The following is a 24883-nucleotide window of genomic DNA, read 5'->3' as shown; positions in this document are numbered from 1 at the left end:
TTTATGTAAATAAGTATAAAGTGAAAATAATGATAAAATATGATTTAAATATTCTAATGAATATAGATTTTATTAAAAATTAATCCTTGTTTAGTTTGGGGCACTGGCCTGACTACAGAGCTGTCCGGGAATGTTAAAACTCTACGGCCAGGGAGAAGGATGGGTTTACAGCTGGGTCATCTAAGGGCAGCAGGACCCCGAGGAGGCCTTGTTTCTGTGGCATGGTTTGCCTACCCGGCATCTTTGCCCCATGGGGTCCAGCCCGGGCTGGTAGCTGCTATCCTGGCTGCTTCCCCAGACATGGAGCTGGTGGGTGCACCTGCTCTCTGTCCACATGGATGGTGCTCAGCAAGCTGCCAGGCTCTCCCAGTCGAGTCTCCAGGTGATGCCCCAGGTAAATCCTACTGAGGATTCCAGAGTGAATCAGGCCCTCCTTACCTGTCAGGACCAAGGCCTTGGATCCTCTGGGGCTTCTCTGTGTCCTCTTCTGTCCCACTGCTTCTTGGCTGACCATGTGTTCTGGGGGGGGTTGGAGATGGTGGCTTACCACCTGACCTCATGCTGCTCTGTTGCAGACCAGAGGAGTCCTTTCTATAGTCTTACTTCTTTGATGTTGCTTTCGCCCAAGTTACATGAATCCCTGTTTTCCCAGGGTTGGAGGCCCTGATGTCTTGTGGGAAGTATGGTCTCTGAGCCAGTCCCAACTGCTGGTCTGAGGTGTGGGAGCCCATTTTGTGGGCAACCCCACTATGGCCAGTCCAGGGGCCCTTGTAGAAGGGAGTCTGTGGTCCAGGGACAAGGGTGGCAGGGCACCCCAGCACAGCTTTGGTGGGGCAACAGGTCAGCCAGCTCAGAAGCAGAGGAGACCCCTGGGCACTCAACACCCTTGACTTCTCCATGCTGTTTTAATTGATGCTTCTGCACGTTGTTTCCATGTCGCCTTCAGATATATCGATACTTCCCTGGGTTTGACTGGTTTTTCCTCGACCCCATTACAAGCAGTGGAATTAAATTTGCTAATGATGAAAAGTGAGTACTGTGGTAGAAAACCTCATTTTTGAATTTAGAAAAGCACCCCCAGGACTAGTCACTTTAATTAAATAGGATGGAATTCTGAATACTGGGGGTTCTTCTCTAACCATTTGACCTTCATAAAGGGCAGGTCAGGCTGACAGCTGCAACTTAGAGAAAGGGGATTTGAAGACTATGGCTTTAAAGCAATAGAAAGACAACATGCCCACATAGTTGTTTTATTTGTGAATAGTCCGCCAAAACCAGAACTTCTGACAGGTTCTAAAGCAGTAATAGTAACTGTTACTCAAAAAATGACTGCCTCACCCATTTGATTTATGTTTGGTTATAGAAAGATGTTACAAAGTTCATTATTAAAAATATTTCTAAGGGTAGGGTGCCTGGGTGGCTCAGTCGGTTAAGCGTCTGACTTCAGCTTATGTCATGATCTCATGGTTTGTGGGTTTGAGCCCCATGTCGGTCTCTGTTGCTGACAGCTCAGAGTCTGGAGCCTGCTTCAGATTCTGTATCTTCCTCTCTCTCTGCTCCTCCCCCACTCGCACTCTGTCTCCCTCTCTCTCAAAAATAAATAAAAAACATTAAAAAAAAATGTTTCTAAGGGTACCTGGGTGGCTCAGTCAGTTAAACATTCTTGGTTTCGGCTCAGGTCATGACCTCACGGTTGGTGAGATCAAGCCCCAAGTGGGCCTCTGTGCTGATAGCATGGAGCCTTCTTGGGATTCTCTCTCTCTCTTCCTCTCTCTGCCCCTTCCCTGCTTGCACTCTCTCTGTCTCTCTCTCAAAATAGTGAATAAACTTAAAAAAAAAAAGAATACTTGATTTAAAAAAATTTCTGTTAGGTCAACCAACAGTTAAAAATTCTAGTTAAGGATTCTTTCTTTGCACAATGTTCAGATTCTGTTGACGTTGTCTTTGTGATATCTTTATTTCATGGGTTTTAATCTCTTCAAAAAAAATTAAAAGGAAAGGATAAAAATTCTTATCTAAATGTTCAGTTAGCATTTAAAGTCTACACTTTGAAACAGAATGTGAAAAAATGGAATATTTTTCCCCTTAATTATGTGTTTTGGTTCTAAAAATAGAACAAACTAAAATTTGAGCAAACATAACCCCAAACCTGCTGGTTTGTAAATATTATTGTTTAGGAACTTAAAGAAGAGTTATCTGAATAAGCAAGATTGCTTCTAAAACCACAACAAGAAGCACCACAGTGAGTATTGGGTCCCACTCCCAGCTGAGCATTAGGGGGCCAGCACTACTTCACCTACTGGAAGTCAGGAGCCCCCACTTGGGCAGCTTGGTTGCCAAATACTTGCTAAGGTGACAGCATAGGAACTAGGCCTTTCCCAGAGCGGGCAGAGGTTAGGACATACTACTTATTGGGGAAATTCTGCAAAGATGAGCCATTCCACTATCACAGTGCGACCCACACACCAGAAATGCTCCTCCCTGGAAGCAGAACAGGGGGAGAGTGGGCATACGGGTGTGCCACTAGCAGAAGCGCAGACTTGCTATCTGGGCTCGGTGTTGGTGGGGCGTCAGGCCTCCTGGCTCAGGTTCTGCCAGGTGGCAGGCTTGCCCAGTGCTGCCCTCATGGAGCCCCCAGACCAGAATGCAACCACCAGGACCAGGTGGGTGCCATATCTACCAGCTCACCTGAGAGCTTAGTGAGGGGCCGCCAAGAGACTCCAGGGCCTATCCAGTCCCACAGCCCATCCATTATGTGGTTTATTGGAGGGTTTGAATTATGTGAACCTATTGAAAATGTTAATTTATTTGTAAACATTCAGGAGTACCTTAAATGTCCTTTTCAACAAAGACAAGTTAGAGGTTATGGACTTTTTTACCAACATATTGCTAGTAGCATTCATTTGCAATAAATTTCCTGGACCACCTAAGTTATTTGGTATGTAAATACTGTTTTGTAACTTGTTTAAGAAAGAGAGTGTGTGTGTTCATGTGCAAGTGGGGAGGTGGGGAGAGGATCTTAAGTAGGCTTCTGAGACCCTGAGATCATGACCTCAGCCAAAATCAAGAGTAGACACTCAACCGACCGAGCCACCCAGGTTTCCCTGTTTTGTAACTTTTAAAGAATATGTCTAGTGGCAAAAATAATTATTTTCAATTTTCAGAAAATACACAGGGAGGGGCCAGATTTGGTGAGTGAATCCATCTCTAGACTTGACTGAATAGATGTTGGTAGAGATATATGAGAAATCAACTTAGTTCTCTAGTGAAAAGCCCAGCAGAATTGTAGCTGTTGAACCACAGGCAGGGCTAGAGACTCCCAGGGTCCTGGTCTAGTGCCTTCTCCTCCCACAGTGTGAAGCACATCTCCTGCTCCCTGCTCATCCTGCATGCTGAGGACGACCCAGTTGTGCCCTTCCAGCTTGGCAGAAAGGTGGGTGTCAGGTGCTACCCCCGGTGTGGGCAGGCATCTAGCAGGCTCCCATTTGGGCCAGCTGGGCCTAGGCAGACGTGGAGGGAGTCCTGCTGCTGGCAGGTGCCCCTTGTGAGGAAGAGAACAGCAGGGGAGGTCAGCAGGATTGGGGTGGAGGCAAACAGTTGATGCCTTATCAGCAAAGGTAAGTTTGAGGGTGTGAAGGTCTTTACCAGCACATTTGGTGATGGCTAGAGGAGACCTGAGAAGTAAGCAGATGGCTCCCGGTCCCTGTGCAGAGGTCTTGGGGTGACAGGGACTTCACTACCTGGTATTCAGCAGGAGGACTCACTCGTTGTTGGCTGGAGGGAAAGAACTCTCAAGGAGGAGGATGTGGCCCCACCTTGGCTCCAACATGGGGGTCTCAGTCAGTAGACTTCATACAGACCTCTTGTCTGTTCTCTTGTTTTTGGGATTGGACTGATGACAGAAATGCCATGCCGTTGTGGGGCCTCCGTGTTTGCTTTTGCTGAGTTTGCTTTGCCTTTGCTGCCAGGAAGCAGCACTAGATGTGTAAGTGAGAGTGCTATGGGAGAGAGCACCACCTGGCATGGTGATGGTGAGGGACAGGGGCAGCCTAGAGGGAGTGAGGCCCGGGTGCCAGCAAGTTCCAGCAGGGCCAGGTCCCCTCCCTTCAGAGAGTGCAGGCACACAGGACTGCCCAGCAGCAGATACCCAGACCCACAGAGCTGAGCAGTCTCCAGGGTGGGAGGGATTGTGAGCCAACCTGCTGACTGACCTTGACCCTGGCACACAGTGAAGTCTGAGGTGGATGCCCAGCATCCTCCACCAGTGGGACTTCTCCGGGCACTCTGGCCAGCATACCATTGCACAGCAGGCAGCTCTTCCCATAATGTGGGCTCATCCGCCTTGCTGCCCCCTGAGGAAAGGCCATCTGGGAGATAGGCATGAGGACAGAGGGTCTCAAACGTCAGGCCGAGGAGCCGAGGCTGGGCTGGGCTCCTGCTAGCACCCCTTTCCCCGGGCCAGGCTGTGCAGGCTGCAGCAGTGCTATTTGCTGGGAGCTTGGGTTGCTCTTTGGAGGCAGCAGCCGCTCACTGGTCTCTATAGTGGGGAGACCACCAGGCAGGTTGCCCACAGGGCTTCCATCTGTGGGTGCTGACCCATCTCTTCCTCATCCCAGCTCTACAACATCGCTGCTCCATCTCGAAGCTTCCGAGACTTCAAAGTTCAGTTTATTCCCTTTCACTCAGACCTCGGCTACAGGCACAAGTATATCTACAAGAGCCCTGAGCTCCCGCGGATACTGAGGTGAGGAATTCTCCCCTCACCAGGAACTCGCCTGGGTGGTGACGGCTCAGGCCAGGCATGCAGCAGCCATAGCCTCTAAAGCTGCCTCATTGGGGCCAGGAGTCACTGTGATTCAAGAGCCTTTCATCTCCATGGAGAGGGGTTGAGTGTTTATCACCTCTCCCTTCTGGACCATTCCCATGATCAGACAGGGCAGTGATTTCCCTGTGGTATGGGCTTTGCGGCCTGCATGGACACCATGCTCAGGGGAGCATCCAGCATGTAGACATGCACCCCAGCCACTGCAGGTCAGGCCTCAGTCCCTTCCCACACACCCGTTAGGTCCTGCCCCTGTGCACACAGCACTTGGGAGACTCTGGGCTAGCTCTCAAAAGCTTATTTGTCCCCAGCTGCTTCTTGAAGGGAGGCTGTGCTCCTAGCTGCGTCATGATGGCCACTGTCCAGGGCCAGGACATGGGCTTTGGCCATGGGCAACCGTCTTGTGCCTGGGTGCAGAGCCCAAGCCTGAAGGGCAAGGCGGTGGCAAAGGGCAGTGTGGACTGGACACAGCCTGGCCCCACCCAGGAGCCCAGGCTTTTGTGCTGGGACCTATTCCATCACTCAGGTGCTGCCAAGCCTCCCTGCCTCCCACCTAAGGCGCAGGCAGCCTTCCACTTCCCGGCCCAGGTGCGAACTCACCTTCTTGGGGCAGCTGAGCATGGAAGTATTTGAATCAGCCATCTTGAATTTTATCCCATCACACTTCAGCTCTCTTGTGGCTGCCTTGGCAGGTCCAGAGGCAAAGCTGCATTTCTTTAGCAGTTTGCCATTTCCTGCATCATGGACCTGGGTTGCCAAGATGGGACTGTGAGCTGAGTGTGTGGGTTTGCTCTAGAGTTGTCATTTTCCCCAGCATAAAAGGAATATGATGCAGAAAATTTAGCTCAGAGTATAGCTCAGAGTTTAGAACAAAGAATAGTAGCCTGTTACCTGGTCTTCATCCTACAGGGTTGGGATTTGACCAAGCCAATGCCATTGGTGACCTGTTTGTTTAACTCGGGCTTTCTGAGTAGGGGTGGTCCTCCAGGCTCCTTCTCAGGTGGGCCCTTTGAGGATCATAGGGGGCAGGACCTCTAGTGTGGGCTCAGGGTTTGGCTGATGGTTGTCCTCACCTGGTCTAGGGAATTCCTGGGGAAGTCAGAACCTGGGCGCCAGCACTGAGTCTTGCTGCCTAAAGGAGCATGAAGACCTCTGCCCTCCTCTCCTTCGCTCTGGCAGCCTGGCACTCTGGAGCCCAGGGGGTGCCAGCATCTTCGATGCCCCTGGAGAGAGGACTCGGATGCCAGCTGGGGCAGGCAGAGGAGGCCCCGGCAGACCTGAGGCACCTGCCCCAGATGGCTGGGAGCACGGATCCTTGTGGAAAACACAGATTACAGGCATGTGATCCCCTCTCCCTCTTGTTGCCACTTAACCTGAGCTCTTGTTGGGAAGACAGTGACAGAGCAGGCCAGCCTCCAGCTGGTTGATCCCACACTTCCTGAGCTGGGCCTGGGGAGCCAAGTGCAGGAAGCATGGGGTATTGGGACCACGCTGAGCTTTCCAGCACCATTGGTGAGATTATGGGGAGATGGATTCATCTGTCCCTTCCTGGCACACACAGAATGGACTCTAATGGTTTGACTGGCCCCTCCCACCTGGAACACCCTGCTTGCCTACATAGGCCATCCCTCCCTCTTTGGGCGGGCCCCACCTCTCAGAGTGGGGGAGGTGCCCATGACCTGCACTTCCTCTGCTTTCTGCCCACCTGTCTGCCTAACCTGGCCTTAGACTGAGCATTTATTTAAGAATAAAATCATGGTGGTGGTCTGTTTGTTGTGTTCTCAGTGATGTTTCCAGCTGGCCCCAGGCCATGCTGAGAGCCAGCCACATGGGAGGAGGTGCAGCTCTATAAGGCTAGGGACCCTGGGCATTCCTTTTCTCCCTTCTTCCAGATGTGAATAGAGGTCAACTCAAGGAGTGGTGTTGTCTCAGGGAAAGGTGTATTCATGGGGTCACTGTTTCTCCAGATGAGTTAGATGGCATAAAATTTAGGCTCTCTTCAACCTCACACTTAGCAAGCTTGCTGGATGTTGGTATTGATCAGCAGGCTCTTGGGTTTCACCCACAGACCCCAAGCGAGCCCCTGGCAGGGGTCCATGAAAGAACTTGGGGTCCTGGAGTGCAGGGTTTCTAGTTCTGGCCCATGAGCACCACCTCAATTATTCACTGGGGGTGGCTCTTTTGGTATTCAGCTTTTTTGCCAAACCAGTCTCCCCTGCAGTTCTGCTGCCTCCACCTGGCACCCTCTAAAAATCCTGCTTCTCACCACTGGGTGCTGGTAAAGGGCCAGATTCTTACGTCTGGGCTCAGTAACCTGGGAATGAGAAGGTTCATGGCTTAAGAAGAAAGAAGGTTTCAAGCTGCCCCCACAGGGGACTGTCCTACCCCTGCTGTGCAAGTACAGAGGTGTGACCCAGACCAGAGGATGTAAACCCACCTGGGACCCGATTCTTCTGATGGTGGGACTTTCTCCTAGGTCCTAAGACTCTGGGACTGTATAGTCTTGGCAGCTGAAAAATTCCCTGGGGGGGAATGGAGGGCCTTGTTCACCAGTCTACCTGTTCTTCAAGGTCACAGGCCATTGTTAGCAGCTGTGGGCAGGCTAGGGGGCCCAGAGGTCAACACTCGTTATACCTCCTTAATGAAGCACCTTCAAGCTGCCTACAGTGATTCTCATGTTGGGGAAATCACACCTTTCTTAAATAGGTTGAAATGTGAACAGACTCCTAAAGTCAGTTTATGTCCGAATATTTATTTTCCTCTTATTGGATGGGTTCCCTGCTGACTCCTGGCATCTAATTTGGGTGTGAGCACTGCCTGCAAGACACCAACCCATCCCCAGGGTGCATGTTTTGCACCTATCAGAGCTGGGGCACATGGCCCCATCCCGTAGTGTCTTCCTGTGTAACTGCTCTGCGTATTGCGCTCATTGGACCTGACAGCCCTTCCTCAGACATGGCACCCTCTACTGGCTCTATCACGGAGGCCCTGAGACAGAGCCGCCTTTCCAGCCCACTTCCATCAGTGACACGATGTGACCTGCTGGCACGTGGTCTCAGACCCAGCCCACCTGGGTGAGCCAGTCTTCACCCTGTTTAACATTTTGTGTGTGTGAGCTGCCTCAGATCTTCATGGGGTGGGCTGGGGGATAGGATATGAAGTAAAATACAAGTGTTGGTATTTTGACAGGTGGACTGAAGAGGAGAAAGCACTAAAGAGGCAGTAAGCACTGGAGGGGCAGTTGCTGGGCCATTGGGTCAGCTAATCAGGTCCAAACACCCCCACCTGCTGGCTTCTATTAACTAAACCTATGATGGCCTAGGACAGATGTAACCACTGATGGTTACAAAACCAATCGTTGAAGAAAAAAAAAAAGATCAAGACATGCACAGCTGTAAATTTTTCAGTTAATACGCATGTCCTGGGGCACCTGGCTGGCTCCGTCGGTAGAGCATCCCACTCTTGATCCCAGGGCCATTGAGTTGAAGCCCTACATTGGGCAAGGAGCCTACTTAAAAAATATGCAGGGGGTGCCTGGGTGTCTCAGGTTGAGTGGCTCTTGATTTCAGTTCAGGTCATGATCTCACGATTCCTGGGATCGGCCCCAGAGTAGGGCTCTGCGCTAACAGAGTGGAGCCTACTTGGGATTCTCTCCCCCTCTCTGCCCCTCCCCTGCTCGTACTCTCTCTCAAAATAAACAAAAAAAAACTAAGCATGTCCCCAGACCCAAGACCACCCCAGCAGGGCCCATGGTGCCCCAGTGGCCTGCAGTTCTCAGGTTCTTTGTGTAACAACCCCAAGTTCATGTCTCTCCTGGACTTTGATTCAGCCTGCAGCTACACAATTTAGGGGGAAATGCTCTGGTTTTTTGGAGCATTCCACTTTTTAGGGCCAGGAGTGGGTGGCAGAAGACAGGTGCAAAAAGAACCAATGCAATTTGCACCCAAAATGCCAACACACAGATAACAGTTTATGAAGATTTGACGATTCGTGAGCTGGCAGTTCAGCACACATACTCTTAAGTCCCACTCACAGCTGGGATAGGAGAATGTGGTCTGTCCTTAATCCCACAGTGATGGGCTGTTACAGCGGAGGGTCTGAGGCCCACACTACCCAACTCCCACCCTGCTCTCAGCGCAGAATAAAACAGTTCAGGTCAACCAAGCACAGGCAGGAAGGTTTAATCATTTTCTCACACAAGGCAGTAACAGCAAGTGGCACAGTGATGGGTCCACATGTGGCCTAAGAAATGGGGCAGCAGAGGGTGTCATGGATTTAACCATAGCCTCGGAATGTGGGCCTCCCCACAAGACCTCTGCAGCTCTGGTGAAGTGTGCATGTGAGCAAATCCTCCATGGCCTGGTTCTGTGAGCAGTCAGGACCCAGGGTGAGGGCAGAGCCCTGTGCCACTGAGATCCAGCATGCAAGGAGGCAGAGCCTCGGGAAGGGTGCTTCCCACCCGTGTCTCCAATAAGCCTGCAGTGAAGCGTGCCAGGCTGCTTCCTGGCTCTCTCCTCTGGGCAGCTGAGAGGGGCTCACCCACCCTTACGGCCACCAGCCTACCATCCAGGCAGAGTGGAAAAGTGGGCTCCCTTCTGGGCCTGCTCAGTCCTTTTCCTAGACCACCTTGGTTGTACTGGTAGACAGGGAGGGAGACAGGAGACTAGTCTCATGTGTAAGACAGGAGACACAGCCCCCAGGACAGGGCAGGGGTACAAGGAGGGCATGGATCTGCAGCAGGGGCTGGGCTATCAGCCTTTCCAGCAAAGGCAATGACTCCATCCCAGGCCCCCAGGGCTGGGCCAACCCAGGACAAAATTTCAGAAGTACAATTTTTAGTTGCTAAAACGAGAAAAGGCTTCAGCTACTTTCATTTTCCTGTGAAGCTAATTTTTCTCTTGAAAAAGCAAAACCAAGCTAACTTTGCATCAGCCAGCCTTGTCCTAGCCCAAATCCCCGAAATGCCGGACACAGGTGTCCTCATCCATGTGATCCTCACTCATCCAGGGCCCCTTTATCTGATCAGTCTGGAAACTTGGGCCAGAGCACCTACATAGCAGTTGCAGACTTGGCTTGGAGTACTGGACCCTCCCAGCACAGCCAGGAGCACAGCTGGGCCAGGGAGGTCAGAAACCCACACCAGCTGGGTAGCCCATGTAGTGCAGAAACACATAGTTCCCCAGGCTTTGCCACAGCTACCTGCCCAGACCCCAGAATCCAAAAGCTCAAAACTAAAAACAAGCTCACTGCAAGGTGCATGCAAGGTCTCAGAGGAGCCCAGCAGGTGGCTCCACCTTCCCCACCTCCTTTGGGACAGGTGGGCTAAAGCTGCGGGGCCAGCTGCCCTGGTCAGTGCTGTGAGCCCCAATTTCCTGCAGAAAACTGGGAACATCTCATTCTTTACACCTTTCCTTCCTTTCCCACCCGAAGCCACCACCACGATCCCCATGGCCCTCCAGAAACAGCACTGAAACAGCAAGGCCACTGCCAGGGCTCCTAATCCTTGGGGAGATTGGGGGGTGGGATCTGCAGGTCAGAGGGCTCCACGCCCCAGATGTCCCGGGCATACTCTGTGATGGTCCGGTCACTGGAGAACTTGCCTGAGCAGGCAATGTTCCTGATGACCTTCTTGGTCCACTCCCTGGGGTTCTGCAGAGGGAAGGAGAGGCTGAGTAATCCTAGGCACCACATAAGACAACCTGCACTTCCAGAACTTCAGGACTGTTCCCAGATGAGCTCTTAGCCCCTGGGAAGCTTGATGAACAAAGAGGAAATTGCAATCAACAGCTCACTCAAATGGGGGGACCCACCAACCAGAAAAGCTACCAGATGATTAGATACAAGGGCAAGGAGTCTGAGAAGGTCCCGGACCTCAAAATGCACCATGTCCTCTGGGGCACGGCCCACCATGACAAAGAAATACCACCAGGTGAGTACTTGCCACTGGCTGGATCAGGGAAAATGGCCAGGTGGTCTCCCATCCACAGCTTCCCCCAGAGCCTGGCAACCACCCCTAGACTGAGCCAGCACCAAGAGGAGTCTTCCCGAAAGGGCACACTCTGCTGAGGTCTGGGTCAGAGGAGCAAAGGATCCCCCCAGAGCCCTGCCTAGTCACTCAGTTTCCCATCTCCCCACCCCCCCCCCATTCTTTCATGGGTCCCGAAGGACAGACAGCTTTCCTAAGGGCAGGGGGTGGGGGCCAGAACAGCAACAAATCAGAAATACAAATCCCACAGGCCTTGTCCAAGAACCTGGGAAATAATCCATCCAACCCACAACTCTCAGTCACACCATGGTAGCCAGAGTCCTCTCCCACTGCCTCCGCTCCCCACCCCCAGGAAAGGGGAGAGAAGAGGGCACCAAGGGACATCCTCGAGACCCCACATGGAGACACTCACTCCCCCAGGGACACTGGCCAGCACATGCTCCACACAGAAAACAGGACCTCCCTTGTCCACTTTTACCAAGGAGTAGGGAGCTGGCTGCAGTGGTCCTGCCCTAAAAAGGCTGCTCCTCACAGCTATGGGTCCCTCACTCTACTTAATATTGAAGCTCACACTTTTCCAAGGAAGCATTCCCATTCTCATTTTTAAACACAGGCTTTCTGTGTGCACATACAAGTCTTCCTGGCTCCACACCTGCTCCCTGCACCCTCCTGATCATAGCCACATGGGAGTGCAGACCACAGGCAGAGGCATCGCCCATTGCCTCTGCCGTTTGTAGGAAGGAAACTCCTGTCCTGCTCACTTGTGTTCTGCGGCAGCTGCTCAGAGGCTGCGTGGAAACGTGCCAGTGTGGACAGTGGCCTGGTCCCAGGGGCACTAGCCTTTACCAGGGGCGAGCAGAGAGATGGTTAAGTCAGTCTGAGTGGAAGCAGCCCCATTCAGCCTGAGTCCATGATGCAGCTCAGTGGTGAACTATGACCTCCCGGGACTGGACCTCATAGATGTCCCCTGCTGCTACCCTGCCAGGGCCACCCCCACCAGCTCTGGGGCCCGAGAACCATACCCTGTACAGCTGGTCCACCTGGGCCTGGCATGCCACATACGCTTCATAATCTGCAAACACCTTGAACCTGAAATGGGAGACAAGAGAGTGTTCCACCGTGGCAGGTGGTCAGGAAACCGGTCCCAGCCATCCAGGTCCTCACACTTTAGGATGACAGAGCCCACCTGGCCACAGAGGTGGCTCTAATGAGCAATACTTTTGTCCTGGGGTACTATTCTATAAAATCCTTGTTTTAAGCCTATGTTTCTTTAAAGAAGTGGGTGTTTCCAATGCACCCTCTCCATGCATGTGGGGTAGAGCCGCACAGGCTGAGAGGCTTCCTGCGGACTCCATCTCCCAGGTGAGGGGGCACAGGATGACAGTGAGGCTCTATGCAGCCATCTGTTCCCAGGTCTAACTGGGCCAAAAACTGGTGGTCTAGAGAAAGGATGTTGTGGGTAAAAATGTAGGATTTATGAACACAGAAATGCATTTTTGTTTATGATGGAGTCACAGGGACAGTTCATGAAACTGCTAAATTTTTCCTTGATCACAGACTGAGCCAGGGCCCAGCTCCCAGCCATGTATGTGTGGGGCTGCAATCTGATCTGACACCAGCTCACAGCACTCACGGGAAGAGCAATAGACAAAACCAATCCAAAGGCAACTGAGAGTGGAACAGAGGTCAATTCTCAGCATTTGCCAGATTCAAGGATTCTTACCAACAGGGTGGAGCAAAGAACTGTCAAAAGAGGGCAAGTGGCATTGCTGACCTGCTGTAAATTAGTGAGTCTGTAAATGTGGATGTTATAATCAGGGATAGTTGTGTTGTAAAAAACCATTAACTACATCGTACTTTACGTCACAAGTTAATTCCATTTTAACCACTCTGTGTCACCACCGGCCAACATTTGCCTCAGCTGGGACTGCAGGACCATGACTGTGGAGGCACAGTGCCCCTCACCCCCCATTTCCCGGAGGTTTCTGTTGTGTCCTGCCCAGACTCCTGTTCTCCCCGGGGAAGAGAGGACTCAGGAAATGCCTCCAGGCAGCCCCATCTGAAACCACCTTCTGCTTGTCATGCCGTTCCGGGGGTCAGCCAGTGCTGGGGGGCCTAGGGCCAGATCATGAACCAGCAATCCCTACCACCAGGGTCCCCCAGCATTCAAGCACCTCCAGAGACCACAGCAGGCCCTGGGTATAGCATGTCAAGGTTGGCGGCCTGAGGCTCTGCCCATGGGCTGGGGTAGGGAGCCAGCCTCACCTCGGTCCAGGGTCACTCCCAAAGTGCAGTCTTGAGCCCACCAGGAGGACCCATCTATCTGACCAGCCAGTGGGGAAGGACATAAGGACAAACCTGTCATGGTTCAGCAGCATGTTGACAATGTCCCTGAAGCAGTCTGGATCCTTGGGAGAGAAGAAACCACTGCTGATCTGGTCCACGGCCTGCTTCAGCTCGGGCAGGCGGTCGTAGTACTCTCTGGCATTGTACCTGTGGGGAGGTGGGGCCAAGCGTCAGCCTTCAGGGTGAGCTGCAGGGCTGTTTGTACTGGGCACCTTCCTGGTCCGAGACTGCCCCAGGCTCCAGGCCCAAGTGCTGCTGGGCCCTGCAGTGATGTGCTGGGTGTGCAGAATGAATCCCACCGGCTCCTTGTGATTGCTGGAAGACACACAATCACTGGCATGGCACTATCATACTCCTACAGGAGGCTGCTTGAGAACTGGCCTGCTGCATGCCATCTCCACCCCACCTTGCTGCACCCTGCCCTTAACGATGCCCCCTGCTTCCTGCCACCACCCTGCCCCCTGCCACTGGGACAATGAAGAAGGAAATGAAGCATAAACCAGACACAACCAGACCCAACAGTCCTTGGCCATCAGGGAGTTGGGGAGGGAAGCATGGAGCAGATATGCAGTCTCAGGACACGGGATGGAGCAGAGAGCCCAAATAAGGGGCAGGTAGGAAAGGGCACATGGGGCAGTATACTCTCAAGCTGAGACATCTAACTCACCTTTAAGCTGTGACTTTTTAGGTGACATTTAGGTTTTCACCCGGCTGGTGCCTGAGGCCTCACCAACTCCCCTGAGGGCTTTTAGACAATTAGGCAATACTGTCTTTTCTTTTTAATTATTGCTCAGAATCAGGCTAGGGCCAGACTCAAGAGTGTCCACAGTCATGATCAAGAGTGTCCAAGGTCATGAAACATGAGGAAAGGCTGAGAAAATGTCACAGACCAGAGGAGACAGGAGACCTGCTATCTAAACACAGAGGGGTGCCCTGGAAGGGATCCTAGGACAGAAAAGGACATTCATGGGAAACACTAAGTATGGACGTTAATAAATAACAATGCACCACTATTGGTTACCTAATTTTGATAACGTATGACTCTAATTAGGAAGATGTAAGCAACAGGGGAGATGGCAGAAGGGTCTATAGGACTCTGTGCTATCTTTGCAACTTGTCTGTAAACGTGAAACTATTCCAAGGGTTACTTTACAGAATCTGGCCAGAGAATCTCAGCAGTAGCTCAGCCCCAAATCCCCACACTGGCTGAGTGCTCAGAGCTTTCCCTCCAGAGACCAGAACCTTCTACCCTTTTGAAAAGACTCACTCTGGACCCCAGGGACTGGGCCCATGGAGACAAGCACAGAGTAGCCAGCTCCCACCCAAGCCAGCCTCCCAGGACAGCTAGTGGGGTGCTCAGGCCAGGAGCAGGCTCAGCCAGCATGCCCACAGCCACCCCCACCTGCCAGGCGGGCATCTCCCCCAGCAAGCGCAGGCCTGGCTCCCAGAGCCCTCTTGGCACCCCCAACCCCCAGTGTTCCAAGCAGTGTCTGGGATGCTGCAGTGCCCCCGATGGCACAGGAAGGAATACACACCCATTCCGGTCCAGGGCCTCGACGTCCTCTACACGCATGCCAAAGATGAAGAGGTTCTCAGCCCCAGCTTCCTCAGCCATTTCCACGTTGGCGCCATCCATCGTGCCAATGGTGAGGGCCCCATTGAGCATGAACTTCATGTTGCCCGTGCCCGAGGCCTCGGTGCCCGCAGTGGAGATCTGCTGTGATAGGTCTGCGGCGGGGATCACTGCAAGCAGGTGGGCAAGAAGGTGCATCACCACAGACCGCTCACAGCATGGCAGCAATGGGAACTGTGCAAGACACCACACGCCCACTGCTGGCGTTCCCAGAGCAGGTGCCATCTCCCACCCACTCCAGGATGGGCCTGAGCCCTGCAGCCCACCCTGCCCACCTATTAAGGGCTTCCCTTCCTGATCCAGGGCAGCCTGAGGTCAAGATGGTGACTCCTGAAGAGAAGACCCCAGGTAGCAAAGGACCTTTGTTCTAGAACCTTCCAGGGACCAGGCCCAACCATACTTTGGGGTCCCCTGGTTCTTGCTTTTGATGTCATCATTCTCTTTCATCCTGACAGCACTTCTGTCTCATGCCGTCAGCCCATAAGTCTCTTCAGAGCACTTCAAAAGGAAACTGGACTCTTAAAGAACCAGAGAACTAGGAAGGCAGGGGCAATTTCCTTGTGTTCACATGCACACGAGTCACTCTGTGCTGTTTGCAGACTGGGCCCAACCAGCCACAACGATGACCCAAATGCAGTGGCCCTGAGGTGTCTCCAAAGGGTGGGCTCCCTGTGCCTCCAAGACATGATGGATGGGAAAGCCTCATCTTCCCACCCTGCCTTGGCATCCTTGCCCCCACATTCTCAGCTTGTCCATGGAGCTGATGCTGCTTCCCCAGTCCAGTGGCTGGCACTCAGGGTCCGTGAAGAGTGAAGTCCAGCTCTTCTTCAAGGTCAAGCCCAGGAGCCAAGATAAAGAGATACAGGCATCTCTGGCCCCCATGCAGCTCCACACTGAAGGCAGAGGGACACGAGCAAATGTGACAGTGGACACATTGCTGCAGCAAGTTTAAGACCCCAGCTCTGAGGCCCTAGACCAGGTACCCCAAGACCAGTTCTGAAGATGCCCAGGAGCCAGCTGGTCCCATGTAACAGTGAGGAGGGGGAGTTCCACGTGCAAAGGGCAGTAAGATGTGCCAGAAGCTCAGTGAAGAACTAAGCACATTACTGACCCTGAACTGCATATGGTCTGTGACAGCAGAGGGACCAGAGAGACGGTTCAATGACCTGGCTGAGCTGTCAGGAGAGGGGAGCATGTCTGCCTGCACGTCGTTACTCAGCACAGCAGGCAGCAGCTGATCTGTGTGAGCTGCAGAGGTGCCTACTACTCAGAGCCAGAATTCCAGGCTCAGGTTTCCCATCACCTGGTTGGGCAAATCACCTTCCTGCCAGGGTCTCCACAAGTGGCCAGTTTAGAAAGGCCTGCCCAGGTCAGGAAAGCCACGCTCCAAGGCACATTTGGCTGCAGGAACTTCTCCAGATGACAGCACACATCCTTGAAGGAGCAGCCCCAGCCCGAACTCTCACCAAAGGGCTGGGTTGTCAGGCCTCAGGCCGCTCTCGGAAAGGACCAAAGAGGCAGGTGCCGGCCCAGATCACAAGTAGGTAATGCCCTTGAGAGTATATAGGTGGTGACAGCAGACACATCCTCTGGGGGTGGGAGAAGGGAGGGAGGAGGCTGCCCTGGAAGCACATCCTGCCAGCAAGAGCAAGCTCTAGGAGCAGGAAAGAAAACTGGGGGCAGAACAAGGAGAAGGAATGAGGTCACAGGAAGATGTGAGAAAGTACAGAGACAAAGGTTGAGGGTAATTCTCCGCATGTGAAGGGCAGAGAACTTCCCCAAAGCCTTTTACTACTAGAACAAAGTCTCCCTCTGGCTGGGGCGCCTGGTGTCTGGGACCAGCAATGACCACCCATACTGTGCCCAGGCAGGGGCAGGCCTTCCTAACATGGGCCTACCTTTCTCAGCCAAGGACACTCGGTAGTTTTCCAGGAAGATCACTTTAAGCCTGTCGCCCACAACTGGATCGTGGTTGACGACATTGCCGATGGATGTGACCAGCTTGATGATCATCTTGGCCATGTGGTAACCAGGGGCCGCCTGGAGATGGGAGGGGAAATTCAGTATGAACACACCTATGTGCTGGGCAGCACAGGGTCCTCGGAGGGTCTGGCATCATTCCCTGTAACCGGGGCCCCATGCTAGATCACTGAGGTCACACCCAGTTGAGTGGCCCCCCCTCCGTGTCCTGCATGCAGTCTGGCAGACAGCTTCATGACAGAGGAACCTGCTCTCCGTGGGGTGTGATGTCTACCCGTGACCCAGCTCTACCAAGCGCCTCTCCTGACAGCTGCCCCAGCCTGAGCTGAAACCTGCCAGCCTCAAACCTGTTCTCCAATTCTAGCCAGCTCTTCAGAAATGAGGACGTGAGAGGAGCAGGACTTTTAGAACCACCAACTTACAGGAAACACAGGGAACTAAGGGGCATACTGGACATGCCAGACAGATGTGCTCAGAAAAGCCAACCTGGGGAAGACACAAAGCCCAATCTCTGTAACAAATCAGTTGCAGAGAGAGAAGAGAGGTAGGCGTGGGGAAAAACCTACTGATGACAAGATTTAACAGACAGCAAGCAATTACATGGTTAGGCCCTGCCCAGGGTCCAGATTCAAACAAACTATTCCAGATATCTGTAACTTCACTATCTACGTGAGAAGATGGTATCATGTGGTGGTGTTCAAAAGGGTCTGTACTTATTGTGGTTTTGGAGGAAAACATCATCGGGAACATGTGTGAAATACTTAGAGGTAAAGCAATTCCAGGTCCAGAACTCATTTGGAATGATCCAGCGGAGTCTGGGATAGGTGTATGGATATTATTACTATTCTTCCTACTTTTGTCTATGCTGAAAAATTTTAATAATTAGCATTTAAAAAACTGTTTGAAAGCCTGTATCTCTAAGAAATGCACACTGGGATACTAACAAAGGAAATGGCAGGCACTCGGGGAGATGACCATGAGCTGCTGGCTGGGCAGACAGTGCCTGGCCCCGCCTGGTAGGCCCCCATAAAACAACTGTGCTCCACAGTGTCCTCATGTTCTCTGATGACAATGAGGCTCTTGGGGGAAAGTGGCAGAGGGTGGGGACACCAGCCCTAGAGCACAGAGTATGATGAGAAAACCCATCCATCAATGAGTAATGGCAACATACTGGGACTATGTGACTGAGTATCCAAAAGCATGTGTCACGGTGAATAAAAAATGAAATAAAGCTAGGCTGAGCTCACTCACCATGGGTATACATCTGGCTGATGAAGCAGCCAGCAATCTATGTCCACTCAGCACACGAGTACAGGGAAGTGAGTGGGCAGCATGCTGGGACCTGAGAGCTGGGCACAGGTTTGGAAGGGTGGTGGTTGTACAAGGAAAGGCATTGGATGGAGGGCCAACAAGTCCACTGAGGACTCCCCTTGGGGCTAGGACCCCCACTCTCATGTGCTGGGGTCCCATCCAGCTCCCTCTTAATGCTGAGCTGATGGACACTGAACCTACTCAGCCCACAAGCACACCTGGGGAAGCAGGGGGCCTCTGGCATTCCGTGTGTATGCTGGCTCTGAGCCTTTGCAGTCTCCAGCCCACTGCGCAGCTGGCACTCAAGTCGGGACACAGTGGCACTGACAAAAAGCATGGTGGTTTGTGCATTCAGGCTAAATATCAAGCAAGATGCAAAGAGAACATCACCTCACCTTGCCCCCGATCATAACAGTCCTGGGCACAAAGGCCTTGGTTGGGTCCTTCTTTATTCCTGTAGGACAAACAAGAGATTCAGATAAGGCACTGAAGCCAGACATGCCCCTGCTTTGGGACACAGGGTGGTGACCAGAATCCTCAGAGATCAACTCCAAACCAGGGGACATGGCACAGCCACTGGGCCCCCATGTGCCTATTAAGAATTCCCACTTACAAAAGGGGGACAAGCCCCCTAGATTCTGCATTTATATCCCATGATGAGGAAGGAGGCCAGAAACAGATTCTTCCAAAAGGCTCACAGGAAAAGATGCACCTCTGTTTCCAGAACAGCCCAAAGCAGGTGCCTGGCTTGAGTCCAATCAGTCACCAGCTGTCAAGGCCTTTGCACATGATGGGTATATGACAAAGAGGGGACCTTGAGATCATGGTAATGGCACTGTCAGCCCTCAAGGGATGTCAGGCGAGACCCCAAGTTCCCTGCCCCCCTACCTTCACTGTGATAAGAGGTGAGAGGCTATCCCAAAGCTCTCCCACACAGGGGCAGCCAGAGGGTCAAGTTATAACAGTCAGCTCCCCTGCAGCCCCAGCAGACTGAGGGTGTTCTCACCAGGCCCCTGGCTTTCAGTACCAGTGTATATGGGAGGTATTGGAGGATGTCTTCACGGAGGGGTGAGGCAGCCCTACACTGCCTTCACCAGAGGCCAAGAACCAGCCAGAGCAGTGAGAATCGGGGCTGAACTAACTCCATGTTCTGCCAAGAACATGGCTGTGCCTTAGTTCTGATATCCTCCTGTTTCCAGAAATCAGACAGAACAACAGAGAGAATAGGAAAAAATAAAACAGAAACTACACTTCTACCAAAACTCAGAAAGAGGAAAGAGACACAAAGTCCAGGCCACTGAACAAGTTCTGCCAGTTTACAGGGTGGGTGGGGAATAGGGCTTTGAGCACAGAGGTCTCAGGACCCAGCCTCCTCAGAGGAGCCGTCAGCAGGGCTGGTGTCTGGGGCACAGGAAGGAGGACGGGGGCCAGGAGGGCAGACCTCACCAGCCCCTCTCCTCTAGGAAACCCAAGAGGAAGGTCTGGCATCCTGGGCAGAGGCCCCAGGGCAGAAATCAGGGGAGCCAGAGCAGGTGGCCTCCTGAACCAGCCTGGGCTTGGAGAAACAGGAGTCCACGGCTGCACAGAGAGGTGCCCGCAGCTGCCTTGGGGTGCCACAAAGCCCCTTTGGTAGCCCTGGGAGGTGTAGCTCAGGCAAATTTGAACAAACACAATATGTGGCTTTGCTACAGACAAGAAATGAAACCGACATCCCAGTGAGAATACTCAAATCTCCAACCTGTGATGGACGTCAGCTTGGAAGAGTCCACGGAGCTGAAATCAAGACCTCAGGGGGAGGACAGGACATGAAAGTGCACAAAATGAGAACTGGCAGGACACGGGAGTGACAAGAAGCCAAGAGAGAGGCAAGACACAGAAAGCACAGCACACACAAAGGATGGAAACAAGAAAAGCAGACAACATAGCAGAGAAGGAAAGACCTTTAGAAAAGTTCAGAGAGCAATGAAGAGACAAGAAGATGATAGGTGGAAGGAACCTAGCACGCACCTCGCTGGAATCCTGGAAGAAGAAAACCAGAATAGCTGCACCTAACAAATGTTTTAAATTCATTTCAAGAAAACTTCTTAGAAATAATACAAGACCACAGTAGATGCATTCAGAATGCCCTGAGCATCAGGGAAAACTGACCCACAACGCTCAGCACCAAGACACAGCCCAGTAAATTTAGCACAGGTACTCAGGACAGCACGACACACCAATGCCCCATCCTCCAGACAATGCAGGACAAACCTGAAAGATGCTTAAGGAAAGAAAGTAAAGCCAGCAACGTCACCTGCAAACCGTCCTCCATGTTCTAAACAAGCAATAATTCAGATCGTGGTCCACAGGAAAGGCTGTAGTGAACCAAAGGGAAATCAAAGCAGGAAGGCAGGGCAGGACAGCTGGTGGTGACAGAAATCAGGCTGGGGACTGGGATGGCACAGCAGAGCATCAAGGCTGTCTGCTGGACCAGGGAGAAACCGTGCGTGCACAGGCAAGGGAGATGGTGAGGTGGAAATAAGCACAGGCCCCCAGCTACCTGCCTGGTAGAATAGCTGCACTCACGGGACGCCACGGAAAGCAGGCCCAGAAGTGGCAGGTCCTGGGAAGTACACAAGACCGTGCAGAGACTAGGACTGCAGGGGGTGGGGGGTAGCTGGCGCATGGGAGGATGTTCTTGAAAGGAGCTTTGCATCTTGAAAAGAATATTTGTGGTTCCTTTGGTTTTCAAAATGAATAGTCACAGCATTAAATTACAAAATTTTAAAATACAAGGTTTTCCTTAAGGCTTTGTTATATTTATAAATCTAAAAAATATTCATATTTACTTTTGGGGGCCTTTGATTCATGTTTGCTCTCATAATTGAATGCTGCCTGAACAATTTAAGGTACGTGTATAAATTTAACACATTCTATTTCATTGTTTTAAGTGCACTTTAAGTGTCTCTAATAAGTAAAATCTTTCCAAATAAGACAAGTCTAATGATAAACAACTAAATTTGAACTAAAAACTAAAGTAAACATATAGCCCAGCCTTTGAGTCCCATGATGCCACGGAGGACCCACTAAGACTGTGCAGGGCTGCAGCCAGGGCCCTGTGGTCCCCAGGGACACTCACGGTTGTACAGCGTGATGATGTGCAGGCAGTTCAGCAGCTGCCGCTTGTACTCATGGATCCTCTTCACGTGCACGTCAAACATGGAGGAGGGGTTGATTTTCACCTTGTATTCCTTCTCCAGGAATGCGGAGAACTTCAGCTTGTTTTCCTGGGGAGAAAGGACAAAGATGGTCGAACCCCACAAGTCCCCAAGGTCTGACTAGGCTCCAGCTTTCCACTCAGAGCCAAGGGGACATCTCTGTCCCTCCACAAGCCACACAGCAAGGTGGGGACTCTTAGAGGCCACAGCTGAGGGTGGAGACATTTTGAGGAAGGGAGGATGGGGGAATGGGGTGCTGAAGGTGGGCACACTCCAAGAGTCGCAGAAATAAACAGAAAACTAGACCAAAAGGCAAACCTGCAAAAGGATAAGAAAAGCAGAATAAAAGGGAGTCACGAGTGTGGTATAAAGGACACAAATGGGGACAGTCAGGGGGGAGGAGACTCAGGATGAAGGACTATTTCAGGGCCCTAAGACCATGCGGCAGCCCAGCAGAGACACAGGCTCATGAGGGACTGAGTTCTCCATCAAGGCTGCCATCTGTCAGGTTTGGAGGGTTCCAGTGGCCCCGGCCTGTCTGGCTGTGAGGCTGGCTGCCCTGGGGAGAGGCTCTCATGCAGCCAAGCAGCACACCCGTGCACAGACGCCAGGACCAGATAGACTTTTGGAGCACCTCCCAGGAATGAACTCTTCATGCAGAACTTGGGGCCACGGCATGCCCGGGCTGCTCTGGGGTCTGCACCCATCTGCCAGCCTGCTCCATGACCTGAGGGCTGAGTGGGATGGATGGACTTGGCGGTCACTGGGCCAGATACCTGGAACACGCAGGAATGCCGCCCCATGCTGGGCCTACCTGCTTGACCTTGGCCACGTCCCTGATGAGTGCCTCATCGTTGACCAATGGCAGCAGCTTCTTCAGTTGGCTCAAGTCAGTCAGGAAACCCTCCCCGATTTTCTGGAGAATCATAAAGGGACACATGCTTGGGGTGCCTGGGTGGCTCAGTCAGTTAAGAGGCCACCTTCAGCTCGGGTCATGATCTTGCAGTTTGTGAGTCTGAGCCCGGCGTCAGGCTCTGTGCTGACAGCTCAGAGCCTAGAGCCTGCTTCTGATTCTGTGTCTCCCTCTTTCTGCCCCTCCCCTACTCACACTCTGTCTCTCTCAAAAATAAATAAAACATTAAAAAAAAGGGGATACATGCCTTCTGCCTATTGTAGGACCTGTCCTCCTGAAGACTGTCCTCCATTTTGTCATCCCCACCTCTGCTTTCCTCCCTGGATCTGCTCTGGCTTGGCTCCAGGCCAGCTTTTCTCTCACAGACCAGCTCTGGGGAAATACCCCCACACTGTGGCCTCGACCACCACGGGCAGCCCTGCCCCAGCCTCCCTCTCAGTCCCTGGGCTTGTTCCTGACATTATGTCCCAATCTGGTCAAGCTCAAACATCCACAACAATCCCAAGAGCTTCCCTTGTCCCCTTCACAGAAAGGCCCCAAACCTGGGGGCCAACCGTGGCCCAGCGGCTCTTCCTGGCCTGGGCCCTGTCTGCCATCCATCCCCAAGGCTCTGCACCTGCCAAGACTGTGAAATAACGGAGCACCTTCCAGTCACTTCCTGGCCCTGAACTTTCTGCACTATAGCAGTGTGGTCAGTCCAAATGTACCTCTCATCAAGTACCCCGCTAAGTCTCCCTGCTGCTAATGTAGGATCAAGAGGAAAACTCCTGGCCTGCAAATGCCCTGGCCACTTCCGAGGCCTGTCCTCCCTCTGCCTGCCTCGCCAGGCACTGAGCCTCACTGGCCTTCCAGCTCCTGGGTGGGCCACGTCCCTCCACCACAGGGCCTTGGAACAGAGATTCACTGCTCCCAACTCCCTCCTTTTAGCCCTTTGGATCTGTCTTGCTCTCCCTTCTCCAGGGATGCCTTCCCTGACACACGCAGCCCAGGCAGGCAATGTCCCTACCACAGACTCTCAGCGGGCACCACCCTACAGCCACCTACTGCATTGTGAAGGCTAGCTGTCACCTGGTGTGCACAGCACATGAACAATCAGTAACCACTGCATCTCTGCCTCCCAAAACCTCTTCAGTGGGCCTGTGGCTGCTGCTCAACCAGGTGATCCCACCCCAGCCCCTCTTGAAGCCCAGGACCTCACTTCTGAACTCCTGCACAGGCCTCTGGGGCCATTGACTGACTGCCCAGCCCAGCCTAGCACTCCCACATCTGGGTGGCAGCAGGACCCCACCTGGGGTCCCTGGCCAGGAGCCACCACTGGTCAACACACTGGTGATGGGCCTGAGGGCCTTGGGCAACAGATAAGGTGCTAACTGTGCTCACAGCTCTCCGGGGACTCCAAGGCAGCTGGTCTCACCTCCACAATGGTGTCGGCTAGCCCCGGATTACACAGGAGTAGCCACCTTCGGGGTGTGATGCCATTTGTCTTATTCTGGAACTTCTCTGGCTCGAGCTCATAAAAATCCTTAAAGCTAAAACACAGGAAACAGACAAATGTCACAACAAACAAGGTGAGCAAGAGAACATTCAGAAATCCCACTGGAAGATCACTAAGCTCAGTTTTTTTGTTGTTTTCTAAGGAGCACAGAGCAGTCAGCCTTGCTGCCCTCTTTTGAGAACAGTAAGCATGGAGCACATGCTTTTCAAAGCACTGCATAGTTAGTCACATAGCAATAACCACACAGGTAATGGAACCTGGCCATCTTCCACAGTGAATGTGACATTGAAGAGGGTACGGGCTATCATAGAGCTTGAGAACCAGGGTTTAGTTTCCTCATCTGTAAAATGGGGACGCACCTCTCTGAGAGGCTTGCTGTGAGGATCTAAAGACTATAACACATGAAGCGCTTGGGCTGGTACCAGGAACACAGAAGCCTCCACACAGACAGACCTGGTCTGGGGTCTACCTGGTGCTCACGGAGGTACTCTACATACATCTGGGTCAAGGATGGCAGGAAGGAGTTTCAAAATCATGTCCCACCAAAAGAGGGAGGGAAAACACTGGGAGATCTGACCTAAGAATTCTTCCTTCCTCTTGCTGACGAGCCCTGACTCCTCCTGCCCTAACCTAGGACACTCTTGAGCAGGGCACTCCTGGCACCTGGCCAGCAGCAGATGGCTCCAAGACAGAGCATCTGTCTGGACAGACAGAGGACACAGAAAAGAGGAGGTGGCACTGGTGATAACTCAAAGGCTCAACGCCCTAACATTGCCCACGGTGTCCTCAGCCACTGAATAACATGCCCTGGGCAGTTCAGACAGTACCTGTGAAGGCAGGAGAGCAAGTGTGGAGCCTGGGCAACATGCCCCAGCCACTGTGTGTATGGCTGCCAAAAGTGCCCAGAGGCGAGTCTAGGGTCAAGAAGAAAGTACACCCAGGTCAGCGCAAATGCTGGCTCCACTCACACTGACTGCTTCACGATCTCTGAGTGAATCCTCGCCACGCCGTTGACAGCATGGGACCCGATCACACACAGGTGGGCCATGTTAATCCGCTTGCAGTCCCCTTCCTCGATCACAGACATCCTCCGCAGGCGGTCCACATCCCCAGGGAACAGGGAAGCCACGTGCTGTAGCCAAGTCAGAGAGCAGGAGGTGAGCAAGTGGTGAACAGGAAGCCCAGGGGCCCCCATGGGAT

At 52.6% G+C, this 24883-nt stretch overlaps 2 protein-coding genes across 3 annotated transcripts in view; one reads left to right on the top strand and one right to left on the bottom strand.

Annotated features, from left to right (window-relative positions):
• ABHD12 (abhydrolase domain containing 12, lysophospholipase) overlaps positions 1-6593 on the top strand; it is an 86995-nt gene extending 80402 nt beyond the window's left edge. For both annotated transcript variants that reach the window (XM_040447916.1, XM_040447917.1), the window contains exons 10-13: positions 947-1029; positions 3355-3433; positions 4617-4744; positions 5905-6593. In XM_040447916.1, coding sequence (XP_040303850.1) covers positions 947-1029; positions 3355-3433; positions 4617-4744; positions 5905-5944 — 330 coding nt within the window. In that variant the 3' untranslated portion in view covers positions 5945-6593. The remainder of the gene's footprint in view (positions 1-946; positions 1030-3354; positions 3434-4616; positions 4745-5904) is intronic.
• A 2387-nt stretch (positions 6594-8980) lies between these two features.
• The window catches only part of PYGB (glycogen phosphorylase B), a 59058-nt gene continuing 43155 nt past the window's right edge, over positions 8981-24883 (bottom strand). Inside the window, exons 11-20 of the mRNA XM_040447914.1 lie at positions 24652-24815; positions 23603-23717; positions 22090-22191; positions 21197-21344; positions 18474-18532; positions 16686-16827; positions 14690-14897; positions 13167-13301; positions 11831-11897; positions 8981-10471 (exon numbers count right to left, since the gene is read on the bottom strand). Of these exons, the coding sequence (XP_040303848.1) occupies positions 10319-10471; positions 11831-11897; positions 13167-13301; positions 14690-14897; positions 16686-16827; positions 18474-18532; positions 21197-21344; positions 22090-22191; positions 23603-23717; positions 24652-24815 (1293 nt within the window). The 3' untranslated portion in view covers positions 8981-10318. The remainder of the gene's footprint in view (positions 10472-11830; positions 11898-13166; positions 13302-14689; positions 14898-16685; positions 16828-18473; positions 18533-21196; positions 21345-22089; positions 22192-23602; positions 23718-24651; positions 24816-24883) is intronic.

The sequence above is a fragment of the Herpailurus yagouaroundi genome, unplaced genomic scaffold (genome assembly GCF_014898765.1).
Source record: "Herpailurus yagouaroundi ecotype Mexico unplaced genomic scaffold, PumYag 196, whole genome shotgun sequence".
In the NCBI taxonomy this organism is placed as follows: domain Eukaryota; kingdom Metazoa; phylum Chordata; class Mammalia; order Carnivora; family Felidae; genus Herpailurus; species Herpailurus yagouaroundi.
This window is presented reverse-complemented; position numbering and strand designations above follow the sequence as displayed.